The sequence below is a fragment of the Schistocerca serialis genome, chromosome 4, assembly GCF_023864345.2.
Source record: "Schistocerca serialis cubense isolate TAMUIC-IGC-003099 chromosome 4, iqSchSeri2.2, whole genome shotgun sequence".
Taxonomy (NCBI): domain Eukaryota; kingdom Metazoa; phylum Arthropoda; class Insecta; order Orthoptera; family Acrididae; genus Schistocerca; species Schistocerca serialis.
In genome coordinates this window covers 54,324,016-54,348,572 of record NC_064641.1, presented here as the reverse complement: position 1 = coordinate 54,348,572, position 24,557 = coordinate 54,324,016, and the positions used below count along the sequence as shown (strand labels likewise).

General features: G+C 38.3%; 1 protein-coding gene across 1 annotated transcript in view; it reads left to right on the top strand.

Annotated features, from left to right (window-relative positions):
- LOC126474226 (SH3 and multiple ankyrin repeat domains protein 3) overlaps positions 1–24,557 on the top strand; it is a 147,900-nt gene that overhangs the window by 65,756 nt on the left and 57,587 nt on the right. Inside the window, exons 8-9 of the mRNA XM_050101691.1 lie at positions 9,815–10,105; positions 21,205–21,381. Coding sequence (XP_049957648.1) covers positions 9,815–10,105; positions 21,205–21,381 — 468 coding nt within the window. The remainder of the gene's footprint in view (positions 1–9,814; positions 10,106–21,204; positions 21,382–24,557) is intronic.

Sequence of the window (24,557 nt, the reverse complement as noted above, 5' to 3'; positions counted from 1 at the left end):
CAGCTACTACAAAGTCTTCATTGGATTCAAAACTTTTTGTAACCACAACTTTCTTTAGATATAGATGTAGATACAAGCATTTGTACTTCAAATCCCTCAGTTTCCTCATGTTGAAATATCTTTGTGGCCCAATGTACTGTTCTGATGAACAGTGACTTGCTTATTTGTTTTCTTTTGCAACCCAGTTCTGTGCTTGTGTATTTTTTATCCAGTTGGTTCACAAATCTTGTGTGGCATTCCTGGAAGGAAGAAAGGAAGGAAAGACAGAAGGAAGGAAGTAAAATCAGAGTGTAATTTTCTGTGAACATCAAATTCATTAGAGATGGAGAACAAGCTCGGATTAGGGAGGGATGGGGAAGGAAATAGACTGTGCCCTTTCAAAGGTACCCTATATGAATGGTGAATGGCCACTGGTTTCCACCTTCTGTTATCAGTGCCGTTCCATTTCTGACGTGAAGTAGTTGAACCTTGTTGCAGTTGAAGTAACAATCGGGTGCACAAAATCAGTGGTATTATTTTTAAAATGGTCCAGACATTCAGTTGTGCATTTTCCTTGTTGTTAGTAGTTAAATTGATGTGATTTCCCATTATTATGTGAATACAACAAAGAGGTGTTTCTTCTTCCTACCCACATTTCTTAGCCTTCTCAGTTATAGCTCATGGAAAGACAAAAGTTAACATAAAATTTGACAGAACCATCTTCATGTGCTTCGTTATTAGATTTATCTGTGCTTTATTTCACTTAGACTAATAGAAAACTGTATTTCAGTATTTATTTAATATGTATAATACATATAGAAATACTGCATACTCAGACAAGGAAGACATGTGCAAGACTCTCATTGCTGAAAGTTTAATGAGATAAGTTGAACATTTCATAAAGGTGGTAATGGGAAGTTCTGATGGAAGTGCAAATAATTTAAGAATAAAGGTAACAGTTCACCAAATAGTTGAAATGCTGAGCTGTAGAAAGGCATACAAGCAAAACTGTAAACTTTGCTAGTTACATACATAATACAGTGGTGTGTGTGTGTGTGTGTGTGTGTGTTTTTGTATGTTTGTTTGTTTGTTTTTGCCTCAGAAAAGGATTCGTCCAGAAGCTTTCAAAGTTCTCTGTCTCATTAGTGTGTTTTTTTGATGATGGAGTGCCTCTTCTGTTTCGAGATTTTTTACCTTTAGTCCTTAAATAATTTACAGTACATAATGAGTGTGCTTAATTAAAATGGAATCCTTTTGCGTATATTGAATGAACTCTTAAGGTAAACATTGTTTATAAGAGTCACTTTTGTTACAAAAAAAATTGCTTTTGAAGTATTGTTGAGTTAAAATCAAGGATAATTTTAGGGACATAATCATTTTGCCACTAACACGTTACAATTTTTCCAATAATACATTACACATAGACCAGAAAGCTAAACCGGAATATTTTTGCAAGTATTCAAATACCATACTTCATTCACGAAGAAAATAAGATTGTTCAAAGACTACCATAGCAGAATATTATCAAAAGAGCTCTCATAAAATCCAAGGAAATTCAAGTCAATTGTAATGGCTGTCACGTGACACCAAAGTTTTGTTACAATACAACAACTGAAATTGATGGTAGCAACACAAAATCAGAAAAGCTGAATTTTGTTTTCATATGTTCCTTTACAAAGGGGAAGCTACAAGTACTGCCCCAGTTTAAGTCTTGCTCCACTGCAAGGATGAATGTGACATATCAAAGTGTCAGTTGCATTCATAAGCAGCTGAAATTGCTAAAATTGAACAAAGATGCAGGATGCTATGGAATTCTATTCAGTTTGCCCACAGCTGAGTAAAATTCCTTTTAACCGCTTGTTTGGATGGGGAGTTGTTGACAGATGTAGATGTAACTTCATGCATGCCTCGTGTAAATGTGTTAGGGCCTTTGCTGTTCACATAGTATTTTATGATCGGGGAGATAATATCAGTAGCAACGTCAGACCTTTTTCACGTACTGCTTTCCTCTATGCTGAAGTACTTTCATTACAAAGCCCCACAAATGTAGAAACATCAGACTTTTCCATGTAACACAGTTATCTACAGTGACATGCTTTCTTAAAACAAAGCTGCACAAATATTCAATCAGATCGTCATAAGATTTCTAAGCAGCACAAATATTGGCAACACGCTTTCAGTATTCAGAAATATAAAATTATGCACTTTAAAAAATACAATAGTATAGGCTCAATATCAGAGTCACAATTGGAACCAGTTGACCCATAACAAGTACCTGAGTGTAACAACATGTAGAGATATGAAATGAAATGATAGTTTATTCCATCAGCCCGAAAAGTTTTGAGACTGGATTAATAAAAAAATAGGGAATCTTAAAATGGTGGCTTTAATCCTTTATGAGTTCTACACTGTCTCCTGCCGCTTGAACTCAATGCAGAGAATATTCATACGACCATGTGAAACTGTCAGTAAAGTCCTCGTTTTAGAAATTGTTCAACTTGCACGTCACGTTCCTTGAATTTTGGTTATATCATCAGAAGTGTTGACACTTCATGTGAATGTCTACACTTTGTCATTTTGTAGTAGGTTTATATTGCTACACTGAAGCTCATCACCCATTATGACTTTTTCCAGAAAAGGATTGTCTTTGTTTTCAATTTCAATCAAGTCATGGTGGACATCAATATGCTGTTGTGTTTGTCAGGAAATGGGGTGTGTGGGACAAGCTTCTTCAGAATATTATGGGGAATGCCTTGAACACTTGATTTAGATATGCTGCTCCATTGAAATTTGTGACATAACAACATTGACATGTTACAGTCACACATCTACTATTTAACACTGCCTGATCACAACAGACTGGTCAAATGTACGTCTGTTGTGTATAGTTGTTAATATGTGCTGCTACCATAGTTATTGTTTTCATGCTGCTAATTCATGAGGAATAAAATTGTTCGTGGAACTTTTCAGGTAGATGGTAAAGGTCCAATCATAGTTATAACATTTGGTGCACTTCGGTTAATTGATAAGGTTATTGAAGAATGCAGTGATGAAAAAGGGGATTGCTTACCAAGGACCCATTCTTGAATGTTGCTGTAGTATATGGAACCCATACCAGATAGGAGTAAAATTGGATATTGAAAGTATACAGAGAAGGGCAGCACGGATGGTCGCAGGGTTGTTTAATGTTTGGGAGTCTCACAGAGATGCTGAACAAATTGAACTAGCAGGTGCTTGAAGACAAGATGCAAATTATACTGTGAAAACAAACTTACAAACATTAATGTGTGGGACAACTGACAGTTGTGTAGTATATGGGTGTAGATGTAGGAAGGAATCCAGCTGACAGAAGTAGTTGATGGACTGTACTTCATACTGCATAACATAATACATAATTTAAGTCCTGATTCATACAACTCAAACACTCTTTAGAAGGAATTGTGACCTTTTATAAAACCACAAATACTATGTGTGGATTGCTGCTGGTAAACTTTCTGTTCGTATTGTTTCATCCAGAACTATCCAGACATCTTCAGAGGCATTGCTCCTCCATTGAGTCTTGTCGACAGATGGGTCAGACATTAGAGAGTGATATATATACTGTAGAAAATGGGGGATGGCCAGAGATACCCGTGATAAGCAGAATGATCCTTGTCCAAGATAAAACTTAACCAGCGATTGTCGTCTTGCGAAAGATAAAAAACTGTTTAGCGACTCTGCAGAGCTACTGTCTCCATGTTGCTAAGTTTCAAGGTATCTTCTTTCCTATTAAAGTTATCCTTATGTTTATATATTTTAGTGGTTCCTCTAAATATCCGTGGGTAATAGATTGTCATTGTAAATAAAATTTTTGTTTTGGGATACTTCACTTTGTGACTTCCTGAATGAAAAGCATGCTTTACTACAGCTGATTTTTCCATTTTCCCTAGTTGGTGAAAACTTTTGTATTTCTTTAGTCATATATTCTGCTTCTCGTGGTTGTTCCAACATAAACTTTACCACATGTACACAGAATTTTATGTACACCACATCTGGCAGAGGAGGGTGTTTACCCTTTACAGATTGGAGCGCTTGACCTATTTTCTTCGTTGGTCTAAAAATCAGTCTCATGTCATGTTTCTGTAAAATCTTTCTGATCTGATCTACTACCTCTCATTATTTGGTCATAGAATTCTGTGTGCTTCTTTCCCCAAGTATCCATTTTTCTCGAAAGCCTGCTTCACATGTTTTAGTTCGGCATCCAGTTATTCTGGCATGCAAATCATTGTTGCTGTATCTACAAGACTTTTACTGACACTTCTCTTTTATTGTTGATGATGATTGGAGCTTTTGTGTAAATATCTGTCCTTGTGCACTACTTTTCGAAAAGCCTTATGTTCCAAATTTCCATTGACCTGTCTCATAACTAAAACATGCAAAGGAGGTATTTTGTCGTCATTTTCTGTTTCCATGGTGAACTGGATTTTTGTGTTTATATTATTTAGAAAACCAAAGAAATCGTCCAAAGGTTTTTTACCACATGGCGAGAGCACAAATGTGCCATCCACGAACCAATATCAGCAAGAGGGTTTCTTGTTTGCTTTTTATAAAGCTGACTGTTCGAATTTTTCCATATAGAAATGCTGCTCATAAAAGTCATCATCTCATTGGAACTGACTGGATGTAAGACAATGTCTGAAAAGAACAGACAAATCTCCTGGAGAAATATCTGTTATAAAAATCACAACTTCATTAATTGGGATCATAGTGATGAAGACACTATGTCAAAACTTACAAGAATATCTTCAGGAGCCAGAGTTAGCACTTCAGTTTTCTCTATAAAATGATGTGAGTCTTTTATGTATGAGTCAGTTTTTCCAATATATGGCTGTAAATGAGTTGCGAGATATGTTGCTATTTCATATGTTAGGAACAGAAGAGTTACGATAGCCACAACCTTATAGCCAGAAAGGTTTACCAGCAGCAATGTCATCCGGTCGTGAAAGCCTTCATTATGTTGGCGTTTTCCCATTTTTGCACAGTTTCCTACCTTATACATTTAGGCTGGGATACTTGATATGTTCTTTAACATTCTGTTATTGGCTGAACACTTTCCATTAACAGGGACACACATTTTACTTGTAAATGGCAAACATATTAATCTCTGCAAGAGTATGTACCTTTAGAGAAACCACTGTTAGACTTCTATATAACAGCACACGTGCATGCCCACCCACCACACACACACACACACACACACACACACACACACACACAACCTCCCCCATCTCTGTTAAGTAATGGTAAAGCTATAGCTATCATCAGCCCAAAGGTTTGTTTGAATACCATAATGCTTTACTAGGCATGGTCCTGTTGCAGTTGGTGTGCTCGTAACTTCCCTGACCTTTGAACTAAAGCTTAACATGGGGTCTTAACTGCAGTGCAACTTGGCATTTCTCACATTATGAAACATTGCCAGAAGCTATAATTTGAAGATTAAAATCTTAGAACTGACTTAGCGCACTTAGCCAATGAACCTTGATCTCAAACAATCGAAAATCCAGGATGGAATGTAACAATATTAGGAATGTGGCAATGTGCAGTGTGGCTTCAGTTGCCAGAGGCTGCAGTCATGTGTGTGTGTGTGTGTGTGTGTGTGTGTGTGTGTGTGTGTGTGTGTGTGTGTGTGTTGTCTATTTTTGACAAAGGCCTTGTTGGCCAAAAGCTTATATTGTGACAGTCTTTTTTTATGCCTATCTGTGATGCAGCATTTCTGGTATATGTTGAACCTTGATCTCAAGTACATGTACATCGCCAGTCAACAAAAACAGAACCCTGTTTCTTACATATCACAAATTCAGTGCTCTCCCTCCAATTCCTTTTCTTCCTTTCTAATTCTTCTGCTTTCTTTCATATGCATTGACTTGCTATTTTTCTTTTTTTATGTGGTTTTGTTAGCTGATTTGCTGTAATAGCTATGTATCATTCACTTAGATACGTCTGAAGTTTTCTCATACTGTTCATCTCTTGTGTTCATTGGTAATGTGCCCTTGGATAGTTTGTAATGTATCTTAATCTCTCTTGGTTTAACACGATAGCAATACTGTCAATGCGGCATGTTGGCTATACAATAATACACAAAATAAAAGATCAGAGATACTCCTGTCATGATTATTTAAGTTGGACCAAAGTCGAAATGTTCCTGTATGAAGGCTATCTGCAATAGTGACAAACATATTTGTTTTAGGGCAGGTTCACATGCCCTGATGAATTTTATGTGAGCTGATTATATTAACTATTTACCTACATCTTTCACAAACAAGTTAGGATATCATATTGGCAGAAAGCACTGCAAATTAAAATATATATCAGTAGTTGTCATACTGCAACACATAAGATTATGTCATCAAGGAGCCTATTGATATCAGAAAATTACAGTAACTTTAAACGGGACAGCTGCTGTCTGCTAACTGGGGGATGGAAGCAGGCACTCAGTACTGGTAGGCTACAAAGAAATATGTAGTTATTTCCTTTCAAAGAGGGAAATTGCCTTTGTTACCATCCCTCCACTGCAGCAAGCACCTTATTCTATAGCAGCACATCACTGTTAAAGAAACAATACTGTGTAACTGCCTTTTCCATCACCTACAATGAGGCGAGCGAGACCCCTCTGATGACTACATGCAAATTCCGTGGGTTTTGCTAGATACTACCATGATCTGGAGCAGATGACTGTTGTATATAATAGTCAACCACAATATTAGTTGGTCACTCAACTCCAGACGATGACAGATGATTATGCAGAGACCTTGATCTCTCACTCAAACGTGTTGTGGCAAGAAAATTGAGAAAATTTCACGCAGGAATGTTGCTATGAAAAAAATGCAGTGCTAAATTAAATATTAGTTGATGTGCACATTAAAAGCAAGTGGATTTTGTTGAAAATTAAAGTAAATGTTGAATTTTATTAATAATTGAAAAAGACGAGGAGTGTCTCCTTGTCAGCCAACAAACCAAGATCAGGTGGAGCAAAGATGACAGGCATAGAGATTAAAAGAAATTCCTGGCTGTCTTGCTTTTGAAACTTTTAAATTCTTCCTTTGTGAAGAGACACCAGCTAAATAAATTTGCAGAAATGAAGATGATGTTGCTCCAGAAACTGTTGTGAAGATACGGGGAATGATTTGGAGATAACTCTAATCTGACAGCTAAGATGCATATCTGTAATAGTACTAATGACAAACTTTTAGTAACTGGTGAGAGTTAAATTGAAAAGAAGTAATGAAGTGTGAGTGAAATGGAGAAATCAGTACAGAAAAAGATTACACATTAGGAATGGGAAAAAAATGATGAAAATTTTGAAACATGAAAAAAAGGGGGGGGGGGGGGTGCCAGGAACTGTAGAGCATTTAAAGAAGTAGGGGTATCAGGAGAAAATGAAAAAAAATGGGGTACTAGATCTGCAAAACATAACAGCACAAACAGAAGTTTGGAATGCATTGGAGAACCTGATCCTGTATGGTACTCAGAAGAGATGATATTGAAACAGCAGAGCAGTGTGACAAATGAGGGCAACTAAGTCATTTGTAAGAAAGTTCCTGTATCCCTACATTATATTACTGTATGAAAAATATTGTTTGACCACTAGAAGTTTTATCAAGATTCTTCTATAGGCATGAACAATCACAGATGAACATTCTATGCTGGCAAATGGTGTTCCCATATTTCATATTTTGGTAGTTGGTTAGGGGATGATCTTCCTCCTTTTAAGATACTCTTACAATTAAGTGAAAGACTAGGAAATAATATTTATTTGTTTGAGGTATTATAAACCCCAAAATTCATTGGGGATAAGGCTCTCTTGCTTTTGAAGCCAGGTTCTGGCGTAACTAATGAAAGGCAGTACAACACACCACCACACTGCGCACAGCTTGTGAATACAATGAAGTGTGATTTAATGATAATATTTTGTAGAATCATAACTAACAAACAGTTGTGAGGTACAAGTGAGTGGGAGAAAATAAAAATTATGTTAAAGAGTGTGTTATAACATTACTGTTGCAGCTTTTCAATTATTTGTTTGTACTCAGTGCAACAGCTGCACTTTTCAGATTTTGAAAAATTCTGATTAACATACTCAACTTTCAATGTGCTGTCTTTTTCCGCTTTTCCTTATTGTTTTCTTCCTTTGATACTGTCTACCCCAGCTAGTTGTAGTGACGTAGTGTAGAGCTTGTTGTTCCTATTTCCTGACTGTTTGGGGGTAGTTCGGTGGTGATGGTTGTGCATATTGTAACATACAATGTATTTGTCCTAATTACTTGTTGCTTGATTTAAAAGATGAACAGAATTTCTGTAAGATCTGTATGTAACATTAATGTAGCTTGTGAAGTGTGAAATAATCCTTTTGACCTTTTAACTGTGATACACTACATTCTAAACCAAACGTGTAACACTCTAACAATGTTTTTCATCCAGTAACAGGAGAAGAAAACTACAGCTTCCAGCAAACATTTTATTTTGACTGTATGTCCCTCAGAAAAGTTAATTATGTTGTGTAGGAATTTATGTACATTTAACTTTGTCACGCGTCAGTATATTAGATTAAGTTCACTGTTCTTATTTTTAGAGGATCATGTATCTGTCACTAACAGGCTACAAGAGTACTTAAAGGACAGGTGGGATGCGCGTTTTAAACAAGGATTAGAAATGTTATTTATTAGGGTTAAAGGGCATAATTTGTCTGTCAACTTAGATATTGGGCCTCTTTCTAGGCTTGCAGCTAAGTATTAAAAAACTCATTAAAATTTGTTGCTAGTATGGGATAAACGTTACATATTTCAAAATCATCAGTTTTGTGTGAAGAAGACCTACTACATGGTGCATGTAGGTAGTTGTATGAGATAATTGCTCAAAACTAACCTGCAAATAACAGGAATATATACTAATATTTTACACTTTGAAGCCTGTTTGTATTGGGTCAGCACACCACAGCTGTCTCCACATTGCTACAAACTTCTCAGACATACCAGTGTATCAGATGTCATTGGTAATATAAGACATTATTGAGAAGTATTGATCCTGTATTGCACCCCAATTAGTTTTGAGAAATTGCCCCTTTTAAAATATCTGGTCATTATTTAGTAAATGGCATACCTATTTCATATTACAAAAAGTTATTGCATCTAATAATAGAATCCAGAATATCTCACACACACACACACACACACACACACACACACACACACACACACACACACAGTTATTATTAACTTCATGTATTTTCACACTAGGTCTTGATCATCAAAGTAAGAATATGGAAATAAAAGTAGGCCTGAGGAAATTTTCCCTAACCTACTGTGCTTAATATCTTAAATTGTCACTGTGCCTCACCCATCCTTGCCTCACTTTATCTCCATAACAATGCCACAACATGTCTGAAAGTTCAACATCGATGTATCTCATAACAGTCCAATGTGGGATACTTCATCACATTGTAATTGTATAAAAATTACTTTGATAGTGTAATTATATTTACAGCAAACACTAAATGAAATAAAATAATTAAATAACACTTGTTTGTTGATAAATATTTAGTTTCCAGAAGATGCTCATTTTTATGAGATGGAGAGTCTCTGCATATCTGTTTTATTTATATCATACTCTAAATTAACCAGATTTAAATACAGTTATTGATTTGTGATTTATGTAAATGAATATGCAATTAACATGAATGTATTAATCATCCCACCAGCTTTTAGACATGTTTTGTAGGACATAAAAACAAGGTTTTACCCTACACTTCCTGTTAAAAAATCTCCTAGCTCAGACCTGACCGTGTAATTGGTGTTTGCAGTCCCGTTCCGAGAACCCCCCCGGTACAACCCCAGGCGTCGAACGGGTGCAGGTGCAGGTGGGGGTGGGGGGATGCAACACCAACACCAGCACCATCATCTCCACCACCATCCCCACCATCACTCCTCGATAAGCAGGGTTCCCGCAGACCCTCTCAACCTGGAGCTGCCTCCCTCTCCCTCCCCCTCGAACCGCTCGCTGCCCCCCTACAGCTCGGCGTCGTCCAGCCTGAGTGAGACGAGTAGCGGCTCTACGCAACCCAGTGCAGAAGATAGTGCAAGCTATGTCACAGGTAGGAACCACAACCATCACCACCGTCTGTATGCTTGGCTGCTTGCTTGCTCCTTCACCCTCACAGCTTGCAGCAAGCTCCTAATTGTATGTTTAGAACGAGTGTTGGCAGGCCCGTGTTGTGTTTCAGCACACCGGTTTCAGTGTGAATAAAGCTGACTACAATTACCTTTTTGTTACATATGGTTTAACATCAACTTTTGTTTTAACTGATCCTGAATGAGGATTCTTTAAATTGAAACTCAAGCTTTGAAATTCATGTATGCAAGCAATTTACACAATGCAAAAACACAAGAATACTGTGTGCAGATTCACACATTATGCCTGTTCATTCTAATATTGTTATTATATCTATACTGATCATTATTGGAAGGCTTAAACTAAAGTGAAAGTTTGAACAATGTCTCAGAATATTTATGCACTGGAAATACAATAGTGAAATAATAACAGTAATGATGATAATGATAACAATAATAATAATAATAATAATAATAATAATAATGCTATTGTACAGGTTCCTGAACATTCAGGTAAGTAAAAAAGTACTAAGATGTGCATATAATTACAGAAATGTGATGAATATTAGAAAGAAAGAAGTTGTTATGTGTACCTTTGTTTGTGAATTTACTACATTATAAGTGTCATACCCTTTCTCTAATTTTTTTATGTTTGACAACAATTTATTTCAAGGTAATACACAGCTGTGGTTAGGCAAAAGGGTGTCCGAGGAGGAAGTCTCAGTATTCAGGGATATGACAGGAACGATTATTCGTAGCAAGAAAATTTAGTAAACATGCAGTCTAAAATGTATCGTAAGAGCTATGAGCACTTGTTTGGAAGAAGGGATGTGTTTCACAGTAATGAAGACGAACAAGTGCTCACAGCTCATGAAGTATGCACTTTAGTTACTGTTTACTGGACATTTCTTTCTTGTTTTGATCCATACTGGTGCCTTTCATAATATGGAAAGAGCTTGTAGTAGAAGACTTGTTTCACAGGATCAAAGATAAAGAAATGTTATATATCTTAAGGTATGCATTTGAGAGCCAATGTTAGACTCTTTTGCTTCAAATGATTGTCCCTTTCGTGTCCCTGAATACTGACTATTCCTCCTGGGACACCATGTTTATTGATTTTATGTTTAGAAAGGTCAGCATGAGATGTAGAAGCTCAATGTTTGTAGATGTAAGAAAATTTGTGTAACAAAAAGCCAAAAACATTTCCCACCTTTGCAATAAATTTGTAACTGATCGGATATTATGTAAAAGATACTGTCTTTCTCCTATCCATTGAGTAAATAAAAAACAAATTATTTTTACTACAATGCCTGAGGAGTCAATGCAGTAATGATATGGTAACATAGAAAGGCAACATAATATATGGGGAAGTGGAGTGGCTGTAGATGAGTAATAAATGCACTGTGATCCTTTGTAGGCATCTGTAGACAAATGTTCATAATCACAGAGGGTAGGTGATATTTTCTTGATGAATAATTTATATATTAAAGAAAGTGCTGGCAGAATGGGTACGATTTAGGAGTGGAAATCACTCACAGATTAGCAGAAGGATTCATTGACAGGCACACACAAAAGAGATTGAAAACTTGCTAGCTTTTTGAGTAAATCCTCATAAATTATTTAAAATGAATAATTCAGTTATATTACAGAAAAATGGGTCACAAACATCTGAGCATGCTGGGATGGTCGAAAATGGTTGGGTGGTGGCAACATTTTAACGTTCTGGAATGGTTGAACACAACTTCTTAGTGCTCTTTGGTGATGATGTAAGAGTCATAATCAAACACAACAGAATTGCAACAACAGAATAAGCACTGAATGAAATAGTGAAAAGTATTATTGTGTTGTTCTTGGTAACCAGTATACCACTTAATTAAGACGAAAATGTACTTCATTCAATTCTGTACAAGGCAAGATTTCAGCAACTTCTCCCCTATGTCCAATTGCTAATTTTGGTGGCTTAAGCATTAGAAGTCTAGCTTACTTTGCACACATGGATGTTATGAGGAATAATTTTCTGGGGTAATTCCACACCTAAGCACGAGATGCCTCTCCTGTTGAGCCAGCAGTCAGTTTTCGTGCCCAGTCCAGACAAGTACAGAGGGTGGGTATTCTTGTCATTGGTATGTCATCTGTGATGTGGAGGAGGCACTGGGTGCAACCGGCTACATGTAGTGGCACACGTCAACACGAATGATGCCTACCACGTAGGTTCTGAGGCCATCCTCAGCTGCTTTCAGCGGCTGGCTGATTTGGTGAAGGCAACTAGCAATGCATGCAGGGGGCAGGCTATACTGTCTATTTGTAGCAGGATTGATTGTGGTCCTCTGGTTTAGAGCAGAGTGGAAGGTCTAAACCAGAGGCTCAGATGATTGTGCGACGGTATTGGATGCGAATTTCTTGACCTCTGCTATTGGGTACAGAATTGTAGGGTTCCCCTTAAAAGCTCAGGTGTGCACTACATGCAGGAAGCAGCTACTAGGGTAGCGGAGTACTTGTGGCGTGCATATGGGGCTTTTTAGGTTAGGTAACCCCTCCCTTGGGATCAAAGACGATTTGCCTGTTAAATCAGCCACAGTGACCTCAGAGAATCTCGGTCCTTGCAGATCAGCAATAGAAAAGATTAATATGAATTTAGTAAACTGTGGGAGCATCCAAGGAAAGGTCCCAGAAATAGTATCGCTTACTGAAGGTTATGATGCACAGATAGTATTGGGAACAGAAAGCTGGTTGCAACCAGATATCAATGACAATGAAATCCTAAGTTCAGATTGGAATGTTTATTGTAAGGATAGGTTAGTCACCAATGGTGGTGGCGTGTTTATTGCAGTGAAATATTGGATAAAATATAGCGAGCTTATCACGGATTTTGAATGTGAATTAATCTGGGTGAAGTGGAGTATCAAAGTATGGTCAAAAATGGTGATTGGATGCTTTTACAGATCATGTGGGTCAGGATTTTTAGTTGTAGAGTGCTTCAGCCAGAACTTGAGGAACGTCATTAGTAATTTTCCTGATTATGCTGTTGTAATAGGGGGTGATTTCAACTTGCCAGTTGTAGAGTGGGAGTGTTATGCCATGAGAACTGGTGCTAGCTAGAGACAGGGATTCGTGTGGCATTGTTCTGGTGTCTTGTCTGAAAATTACCTTGAGCAGACAGTTAGAGAACCAACTTGTGAGGGTAATGTCTTAGACATTCTGGCAACAAACTGACCTGGACTTATTGAATCAGTTAAAGTAGAGGAAGATATCAGTGATCATAATGCTGTGACAGCATCTGTGACAATGGGTCCTACAAGGAATGTATAGAAAGGTAGCAAGATATATTAGCTCGGCAAGGGTGACAGGATATAAATTTCAGAATATCTCAGCAGTCAGCATCAAATATTTGGTGATGAGGACAAAGATGTGGAGAATAAATGGAAAGAATTCAAAGGCATAGTTCAATATGCCCTAGACAAGTATGTTCCAAGTAAGGTTTTAAGGGATGCGAAAGATCCGCCATGGTTTAATAGCCATGTTAGAAAAGTGCTACATAAAAGAGACCACTTCATCTCAGATTCAAGAGAAGTAAAAACCAGGCTGACAAACAAAAGCTGAACGAAGCAAAAATGAGCGAAAGGAGAGCAATGAGAGAAATGTTCAGTGATTTTGAAAGTAAGACGTTGTCAAACAACTTGGGTAAAACCCTAAGAGATTTTGGTCACATGTAAAATCATTAAGTGGGTCAAAATCATCTATTCATTCTCTCAGCAACCACAGTGGCACAAAAATGGAAGATAACAGAGAGAAGGCTGAAATACTGAATTCGGTCTTCCGAAGTTGTAACACTGATCGTAACACTGCCCTTCCTTTCAACTGTTGTACGAATGTTGAAATGGCAGATATTGAGATAACTGAATGAGATTTTCACTCTGCAGCGGAGTGTGCGCTGATATGAAACTTCCTGGCAGATTAAAACTGTGTGCCCGACCGAGACTCGAACTCGGGACCTTTGCCTTTCGCGGGCAAGTGCTCTACCAACTGAGCTACCGAAGCACGACTCACGCCCGGCACTCACAGCTTTACTTCTGCCAGTACCTTCGCAGGAGAGCTTCTGTAAAGTTTGGAAGGTAGGAGATGAGGTACTGGCAGAAGTAAAGCTGTGAGTGCCGGGCGTGAGTCGTGCTTCGGTAGCTCAGTTGGTAGAGCACTTGCCCGCGAAAGGCAAAGGTCCCGAGTTCGAGTCTCGGTCGGGCACACAGTTTTAATCTACCAGGAAGTTTCATTGAGATAACTGATCGTGCAATTGCAAAGCAGCTACAATCACTTAGTAGTGGAAAGGCATCAGGACCAGATGAGATACCTATAAGATTCTATAAAGATTATGCAAAAGAGCTTGCTCCCCTTCTATCGGTAATTTATTGTAGATTGCTTGAGCAATGAAAGATACCTAACAACTGGAAAAAGCGCAGGTCATTCCCGTTTTTAAGAAAGGCCGTAAGACAGAGCCACGCAATTATCGACCTACATCATTAACATGAATCTGTAGTAGAATTATGGAATATGTTTTATGCTCAAGAATGATGGAAAAAAGATCTCCTCTATAAAATTCAACACGGATTTCACAAACAGAGATCCTCGCTGTGTTCCTCTATGAGAGCCACAGCACAGTGGACAATGGCACTTAAGTTGATGCTATTTTCCTTGATTTCAGTAAGGCATTTGACACTGTCCCGCATTGCCGTTTAATGAAAAAAATACAAGCTTACGATGTATCGGAGCAGACTTGCGATTGGTTTCAATACTTTCTTGCAGATAGAACTCAACATGTCGCTCTTAACGGAACAAAATCAACAGATGTAAAGGTAATATACGGAGTACCGCAGGGAAGTGCGATAGGACCGTTGCTGTTTACTATATATAATTGATATAATAGAAAGCATCAGTTGCTCTTTAAAGGTATTCACTGATGATGCAGTTGTCAGCACCAAAGTAGCAAAGCCAGAAGATAGTAAGAATTTGCAGAATAACCTGCAGAGAACTGATAAATTGTGCAGGCTCTGGCAGTTGACCCTGAATGTAAATGAATGTAACATACTGCGCATACATAGGAAAAGAAATCCACTACTGTGCAGCTACACTATTCATGACAAACAGCTGGAGACAGCATCTGCTGTATAATTTCTAAGTGTAACTGTCCAGAGTGAGCTTAAGTGGAATAACTACATAAAAACAGATAGTGGAAAAAGCAGGTATCAGACTCAGATTCATCAGAAGAATCTTAAGGAAACTCATCCAAGAAAGAAGTGGCTTATAAGGCACTTGTTTGCCCAATTCTTGAGTATTGTTAATGTATCTGGCATCCCTATCAAGTAGGACTGGTAGAGGAGATAGAGAAAATCCAACAAAGAGCGGCAAGCTCTGTCTGGGGTCATTTAGCTGGTGAGAGAGCGTTACCTAGATGCTAAACAAACTCCACTAGCAGACATTACAAGAGAGGCATTGTGCATCACAGAGAGATTTACTATTGAAATTTTGGGACAGCACTTTTCAGGAGGAGTCGGACAACATATTACTTCCCCCCCACAAACATCTGACATATTGACCACAAGAAGAAAGAGAAATTGGAGCCAATACAGAGGCTTACCGACTATCGTTCTTCCCATGCACTATTCACGAGTGGAACAGGGTTGGAGGGATCAGATAATGGTACCGAAAGTATCCTCCGCCACACACCATTAGGTGGCTTGTGGAGTATGATGTAGATGCAGATGAAACATGGTTTTGAAGAAGAAATTAGCATTCATAAACATAACACTAGGTACAAAAACAGCCTCCACTGTTCACATCTTGACCTTACTCTTGTGCGGAAAGTAGCAAAGTATGTAGCCATAAAAATATTTGGCCACTGCCCTTTTGAAGTAAAGGTGTTCACTAGATAATTAAAGTTTTAAATACAAATTTAAATCATTTCTTTAACATCTCCTTCTATTCCATAGATGAATTTCTGAATATTTAGTATGTATGTAGTTGAGTTACATTTAACAACTTTTGTTGTAGATTTCAAAAATTGAGGTATGTAAACTGGCAGCATGTATCCACATTTTCGCATAGAAAATGTATATTATGTGTATACCTGGTGACTTTTTCCTCATTATGTGAGCTACTGCAGATATGATCCACAGAACATGCAAAAAACGTAGTCAAACTAAACTGCTTTCTTATTGGCCTAAGTCAAAACCTGAAGGGCATATGATTAGCATACCATATATCACTTTCAGAACATTTGCTGGTTCATCTTAAAGTAACTATGAACTAAGTATCAAACAATGGAAAGTCCAGTTTGGAATATCAACAATTATGGAAAGGATAGATCACTACTCAGTGTAAAGATGACACGTTGAGTTGCAGACAGCACAATGGAAAGGCTGTTACACGTTAAGCTTTTGGCCAAAGCCTTCATCAAAAAAGAAAAACACACACACACACACACACACACACACACACACACACACACACACATTCACACAAGCATGCACACCTCACACAGGCATTCCTGGTATCTCTGGCTGCTCAGGCCAGAGCCACAGTTGGTGGTAATGTGTATTCCCACAACTTATCTTGGTCCCCTAGTTTGGTGCTGAGTGGAAAGATTAAACCATGGGGTCAGATGATTCCGTGACAATCTTGAATTAGAATTCTTGACCTCTGCTATGTGGTGGAGAGGAGTAGAATGCCTTTCAATAGGTCAGATGTGTGCCACATGTAGTTAGTGGCTACTAGCGTAGCAGAATACTTATGGTGTGCACATGTGTGCTTTTTGAGATGGAGAAATGCTTCCACAGGTCTGATAAGATGCATTCCGATTTCTGACAGGTATGAATGTCAGTCCCATTAAATAGAGATGGTAGCATTCATCATGACAGATCAGATGAAGAAAATAATATAGTATTAGTGAACTGCAGGGGAAAGGTCACAGAACTAGTTTCACTTAGAAAGAAGGGTAATCCCTCATAGTACTAGGGAGAGAAAGGTAGCAGAAACCAGATGTTAATAGCAGTGAAATTCTAATTTCCAAATGGAGTGTATATTGCAGGATATGTGTGAAGCCATGTTTACAGAGAGAAAGATGGCTGAAACCAGATATTAATAGCAATGAAATTCTAATTTCCAAATGGAGTGTATATTGCAAGATAGGTGTGGAGCTGTGTTTACAGCCACAAATAACATGACAATACATAGTAAGGTTGGTACAAATTATGAATGTGAAATAATTTGGGTGAAAATCAAACATGGTATTCAGATGCTTTTATAGACCCCCCACCTCTGGATAAGCAGTGGCAGAGCATTTGAGGGAAAATTTGGAGAAGATTGCATTTAAATTTCCTGCTCACATTATAGTGTTAGAAGATGAAAAACTTGTCTGAGGAGCCTCAAGTGATTAGGGTGGGTAGTAGTGACAGGGAATTGTGTGAAATTGTCCTAAATGTTTGATCCGAAAAAACCTTGAGCAGTTCTTCAGAGAACCAACTCACGAGGATAATCTCTTAGATATTCTGGTTAAAAGAGACCTGAACTTTTTGACTCAATTAATGTAGAACAGGGAATCGGTAATCATAATCCATTACAGCATCCCTGCATGCTTCTGTAAGTGAGATACTGAGATTATAAAGAAAGATATGAAGATACTTTTGCTTGGCAAGTGCAACAAAAAATACCTTCCCAATTACCTGAGCAGTCAGCTTGAACCATTCATCTCTGAAATTGAAAATGTTGAATATAAATAGACAAAGTTCGAGTAATGATCAAAGGGATCATTGTATTAACAATAAATTGACAGAGACCAGTGACTGTATGCTGGCTCCTATTTTGACTATATAAGAGTTGGCATTCTTCCTATATGTTGGTCAGGGGACCTTATGATGGCGTAATGTAATGCTGAAACTGGTTGCACAAATAAAATAAAGCTGGAAATTTAGCCGGCTGAAGGTGTTTTAATTCGACATTTTATATTGAACAACTTTGGTCCTGCAACTTTCTTGTCTAAAGATGGCCTAACAGGAAGCTCAATAGCTTTGTACAGTATGCCTAAGACAGGTAGTGCTGAGCAAAGTTGTGAGGAATGGGAAAGAGTAAAAAAAAAAAAAAAAGAAAGGTGGATGAAGCCAAAACTGATGTAAGGAGAGCCACATAAGAAGCATTTAAAGAAACTGAAAGTAAAGTTCTGTCTACTAATCTGACAGAAAATCCTGAGAAGGTTTGCTCTTATGTTGAGTTAGTAAACAGATCAGAGCCAACTGTTCAGACACACTATAACGATAATGGCATCAAAATGATGGATGACAGGAAGAAGGCCAAAATATTAAATTTAATTTTCCAAAACTGCAGTTCCTCCTTCAAATCATCACACAAACGTCAAAATGACTGCTATCAAAATAAGTGACCACGGGATAGAAAATCAGTTGAAATTACTCAGCAGAGGAAAGGTGTCTGGATCTGATAGGATATCAATATAGTTCTGAATAGAGTATTTGAAGAACTTCCTCTTCAAGTAGCATATATCATAGGTTGTTGGAAAAGTGAAGTGTTCCTAGTGATTGGAGAAATGTGCAAATTATTAACATTTTCAAGAAGGGTCATTGAACAGGTACTCAAAACTTTAGACATATATTGCTGATGTCAGTATGTTGTAGAATTTTGGAGCACCTCACATATTATGCTTGTGGAGACTGACAATCCCACCTGTGGGAATCAATATGGATTCAGTAAATAATGTTGGTGTGAGACCCATCTTGGTCTCTCTGTCCATTGCCAGAAGACAGCAGATAATGACACCTCAGTTGATACAATACTCCATGACTTCCAGAAGGAATTCAGCACAGTTCCTCATTGTCACTTAGGGAACAAAATATGAGTGCACACAATATCAAACCAGCTTTGTGATTAGATTGAAGAGTTCCTAGCAAACAAACTATTCCAGGTCATTTTTAGCAGAAGACAAATCTTCAGACGTACTGTAAAAGTAATTATGGATGTACTCCAAGGATCCACTATAGGGCAATTACTTTTCACAATATATCAGTATGTTCAGCAGATGATGCTACAATATATAGAGAAGTTGTAACACTAGGAAATTGTTGTGAAATGAAGAAAGGCCTGCAAAGGACTGACAGTTGGTGCAGGAATTGGCAACTGAGCCTAAACATAAACAAAAGTAACATATTGTGGATAAATTGGCAGAAAGATCCATTTATGTATGATAAAATGATTGCAGGCAGATGATGCATGTGTCAGACTTAGATTCATTGGAAGAACCATCAGGAAGTGTAGGCCACCCATGAAGACTACAACTAATAAGAACCTTATTCGAACAATACTTGAGTATTGCTCATCAGTAGGGAACCTGTACCAGATGGAATCAATGGAAGAAGTAGGGAAGATCCGAAGAAGAGAAACATGTTTCATCACAGATTAATTTAGTAAGTGTGAACACATAATGGAGATGCTTATCCGATTCTAATGTCAGATGCTACAAGAGAGGCAATGCACCATGATGTGGTTTGCTATTAAAATTCTGAGAGCATAGTTTCCTTGAAGAACAACCAATATCTTGTTTCCTCACACATATATCTCACAAAAAGAAAATGAAGGTTACCCTGAGGCTTACTAACAATCCTTCCCACAGACCATTTGTGAAGTGACCATGGTGCACAAAGTATCCTCATCCACTTGCCATAACGTGGCTTATGAAATATATATGTAATTGAAGAAATATTTCAGTGGCATTTTCGGTATTGTACTCACCAAATTCTTTTGTTTGTGAAAGGCTCTCCTTTTTGTGTGTCTGGTCACAATTAATAGTGCTCACTACAGTGGTTAAACTGTTTTGTTATACAGTTAAATGGTTGTTTAAAGTAGCAGTGGATAATATCATAATAATCACACAATGTTTCTATGAGACAGCAGCTCATCACCTTCATAAGCTGATGCACTGTAAGGAGCAGTACTGGGGAGCCAATTTATATGCTGACCCACCACAAAACTCCAAGCACCCAGAGGATGGGAGGGACTATAATGCCATTGCAGGGGAAGTTCACAGCCAGAGCCCTCTGCTGGAGAAACAAACTATTGACCCCACTCTGTAAGCTTAATAAGACAAGTTGTTATTACCCAGATTGACTGTCTTGGCCTTGAGCCCACATCTTTCCAGGCCACAGTTACTGTGGAAACATATAATGTTATACCTGGGAATCATTAGAGCAGTTATTATGCCAAGAAATCTTCAGACAGTATTTAATTGCATGGTTGTACATAACTTGTGTATGGTAAAGGGTGGTGATGTACTTCTCCCAATATCACATCACTTTGGTGCCATTTCACTAAATCTCCAAATCAGCTATAGATCAATCAGCCATCTGTATTGTTGTTCAAAAGTTATCAGTATTCTCACATAACCTCTGCTCAGTTCAAACACCAAAGTGAATGGATTACTGATTACTGGAGTGTGAACTATGGTCATGGGTTATATCCCAAAGATCTTTCCTCTACAAGTGAGTAACACTGTATGGCGTGACTGCCCAGTTGATACGTTCGTTAAGCTGTGTGCCCTCTTTAATACTATTCAAAAGGAGCAAGGCTTCATCTTCTCCCTTCCATTCATTTCAATAATCATTCATAATGGTACAACCAAGACACTACACTGGACAGTTGATCATCACAGGCAGTCATGCAATACAGAAACGCATTTCGCACAGTATGATGACACCAGAAGATGAATCCTAGTCCAAGTCTGACGGAGAGGGGGAGTGGGGGGTGGGAGTGGGGTGGGAGGGTGACATTAAGAGAATGCTTTTTAGTTAATTAAGAAATTTTAATTAAAAAATTCTTATATGACCATTATATTTCACACTTCCTAAAAGAGAGTAAACTAGTGTTATCAAGTGATATGGGCAGGTGTACTTCCTTGATATGATACCAATTCTGGGTGTTTTGTAGATCTGCAGTATGCAACCAAATTAATTCTGTTTTACAAATTATTTGGTTAATATCCATGTTATGGTTCCATTTTATATATATTCTAAAGAGATGTGTTTCACAACAGACAAGAGCTTGGGTGATACAAGTGACATCATCAGTGATAGTTCTGGAGTTGGCACAGCCAACAGTGACACTACGAACAACTCTGTCATTCTCCCTGGGACAGCTGTTGTGTGTCTTGAGAACTACAGCTCTAGTCTCCCAGGCCATCTCCGCATTTCTCAGGGGGATATTCTTGAAGGTAAGTAATGTTGAATTACACATGTATAGTATTAACTGCAAGGTTGTAACACAAAGTAGCCTCAGTCACAAACATGAAGTTTAACTCCCACCCCCAGCCCAAATATTATGTACGATAAACATCATAAAATTGGCAGTACTAATAAATATATGAGTCATGAGAAAACTATAAGGACTTCTACCAAATAGAAATGAGGAAAAAAGACCTCTCACTTGCAACAAACATTGAGTGGCAAACACACACATGTAGTAGTGACAAAAATACACAAGCTCTTGTGCATGCTGTCATTCTTCTTCAGTGGGCATGCATGCACGCGTGCGTACACACACACACACACACACACACACACACACACACACACAAGTGAGTGATTGTTTTTCCTCATTTTTATTGTTGTTTCTGTCCCCAAATTTTGCATTATCACAATATCATTATATCTGAACTATAACAAGAAGAATTTATTATTTTAAACATTGAGAACTGGATGTATTTCATTCAAAATGAAAGTATAAAATAGATTTATACCTTATACTGATAACAGTAAGGTGGAGAAAGTGAGCATCTGATGAAAAAGGAACAACTGGAGCATGAGGGAAGAAAATGTCCCTCCAAATCCCGCACATAAGGTACAGGAAAGAACACTGAATTTCATCTTACTAATGTTTTGTTTCATTATTATTTGGTAGTGATCCTATATAAGTTAGTTCACATACACAAAGAAACATAGCGTACAAAAAACAATGTATTCAACAGCAGGGCTTCCTTTAGCTTTATGTAATGTTACTTTGAATATCTGTTGTGTACAATGGTTAACCACAACTGTATTGCCATACACTCTATTTGTCATACATTTTTATAGATATGTAGGTGACTCAAAAATGGTCATTTGACAGAAACTGGCTGTATTGAATAACTAAACATTACGACACCTTTTCATGGTTGCATGATGATGTTCTTATGTGTTTTAATTTGGGCTTTTTAACAGCCCTGCTTCAATCGTTCCCACTTTTGTGGCTGGTAAGTTAATAGTCCTCTAGAATAACAAAATAACTAAAATAGAATAATTATGACTATTTACTTTAAAGCATAAATGCTATGCATACATAGAAACATACATATCCCTATTTACAAAGTTTAACATTAAAAATAATGTTACAATTGTAAGTTAAAGGCATCACACAATTATGTTATACATACATGTTTCATATCACCCAAGGTCTGGCAAAAAGAAACAAGACTGCTCACGTTACTCATTACTAAACAAATTCTTGTTGTGGCAATTTGGATTCATATTTTTTTACTTCTTCTTGAACTGTGTCTTCAAAATGTGACAGGTCTAGTCAGAATCGATCATTTCAGAAACATTGGACAAGCAGTTCACTATAGACATGTTCTTGCACTCCATTAGAAAATGATGTGAATGAGATGCGAGACAAGACTGATGCTGAAAATCAAATTTATCAAAGTGGGTGTCATAAAGTAGGATTGGTTTCGGTTCATACATGCCTGCAATCATTCCATCCTCTGCTCAGAACATTTACATATGTCATTTTCCTTGAGGCAGCTCCAATATTTATGCCAACTGGTTGTTGACAAGAATATGTCTGTAGAAAATATTCTCCCCCTTGCCAGGAAGTTGATAGATTTTGGTGAATCCTGTCATATAGACACAGGTAAAGGCAAAAATCACATGCACACTAATATGCTACTACTAATTCTTTAGTTATGAGAGCACTCTCGTTTCTTTTTTGACAATATACGTATGATTAGACAAAAATAATTTTTTAAGAATAAAGGGGAAAACTAGATTATGAGTCCTCTTGTACACTATAGCTACAAAATGAGAGCATATGCTTCAAACCTGGATGGTGAACATCTATATGTTTTGTATTGTTGTTTGTTTATGTCTTTGTAATAGGGGTTAATGATGTGGCACCACTGATTTTGATGCACTTACTGCCAGCTGTCATAGAGTTCTCACAGCTTTATAAAACTTCACAGAGTGATGCACTTGATCTAGTAATTCCAGTATTTCACAGCATTGTGCATTCCTCACAATGTTTGCTATGTACCAACACTGTTATCTGTGTAGATAAAAACTTCTCATCATCTGCTGGAGGCATATATTCTGTTGATTTATTTACACTATATCCCTGAATTTACTGCTTTTGAGGAACAGCTTTCTCTTTATTCACAAACATTGCTTGTTATTAAATTTTCGACAATTGATAATTGTAGTAGCCACCAGAAAGATTGCGGGAGGCGCACATTGGCACGGCGCGTCACGGACGGTAGTTGCCGCAAGTAGAGTCCCGTCCACCAGAGGGCACGTGAGAATTCGGACGCGACCTCTGCCGGCATGACAACAACAACAACAACAACAACAACTCCGGCAGCACGGGCCGTGCCCAGTCATTTAACATCGGGCATGCCTAGGACACAGTCCCGGTCTACGCTAAGTGAAGTGCGACGTAAACGTGAACAGCGTTACTACACAATTGGCGACGAGTAGGGTCATTCTTTCGCGTGTTGCGTCGTTGTTCCGGTTTCGCAGCTTCTCCATGGCATGGAGGATTTGGTGTGAGTTTTGGTTGCGCAGCAGACGGAACTCATGGCCACCATGAAACAAGTGCTTCCCGCGTTGCTCTCCACGCCGTCTGCTCCAGCGCAGTTCCCTCCTCCCTTTCCCCCGTATGGCGAGACGGCAGAGGATTGGGACGCATATGAACATCGCCTTCGGCAGCATTTCCAGGCGTTTCATGTTGCCGATGTGGAGGTATGTCGGGCTCTCTTCTTGTCTTGGATATCTCCCTCGCTGTATCAAGTTTTGCGGCAGCTAGCGCCGTTGCATGAACCCTCGTCCTTGTCTTTTGACGCATTGTGTTCATTGCTGTCTTCATATTATCGCCGCCGCACGCATGTTGTGGTGGCTAGGGTCGAGTTCTATCAATGCAAGAAACAGCTCCATCAGTCTTACTGGGCGTGGGCCGCTACCCTGCACTGTCTCAGTCGCAAGTGTCATTTTGTCACAGAGCAGTCGCGAGAGTCGTACGCCCACGTTATGGTACGCGACGTCATTGTTCGTTCGGCACCTGATAGGGAGGTCCGGCAACGGGCCCTGCAGTTAGAAAACCCTTCCCTCGAGGAAGTCCTGTCCATTGCTCAATCGTATGAAG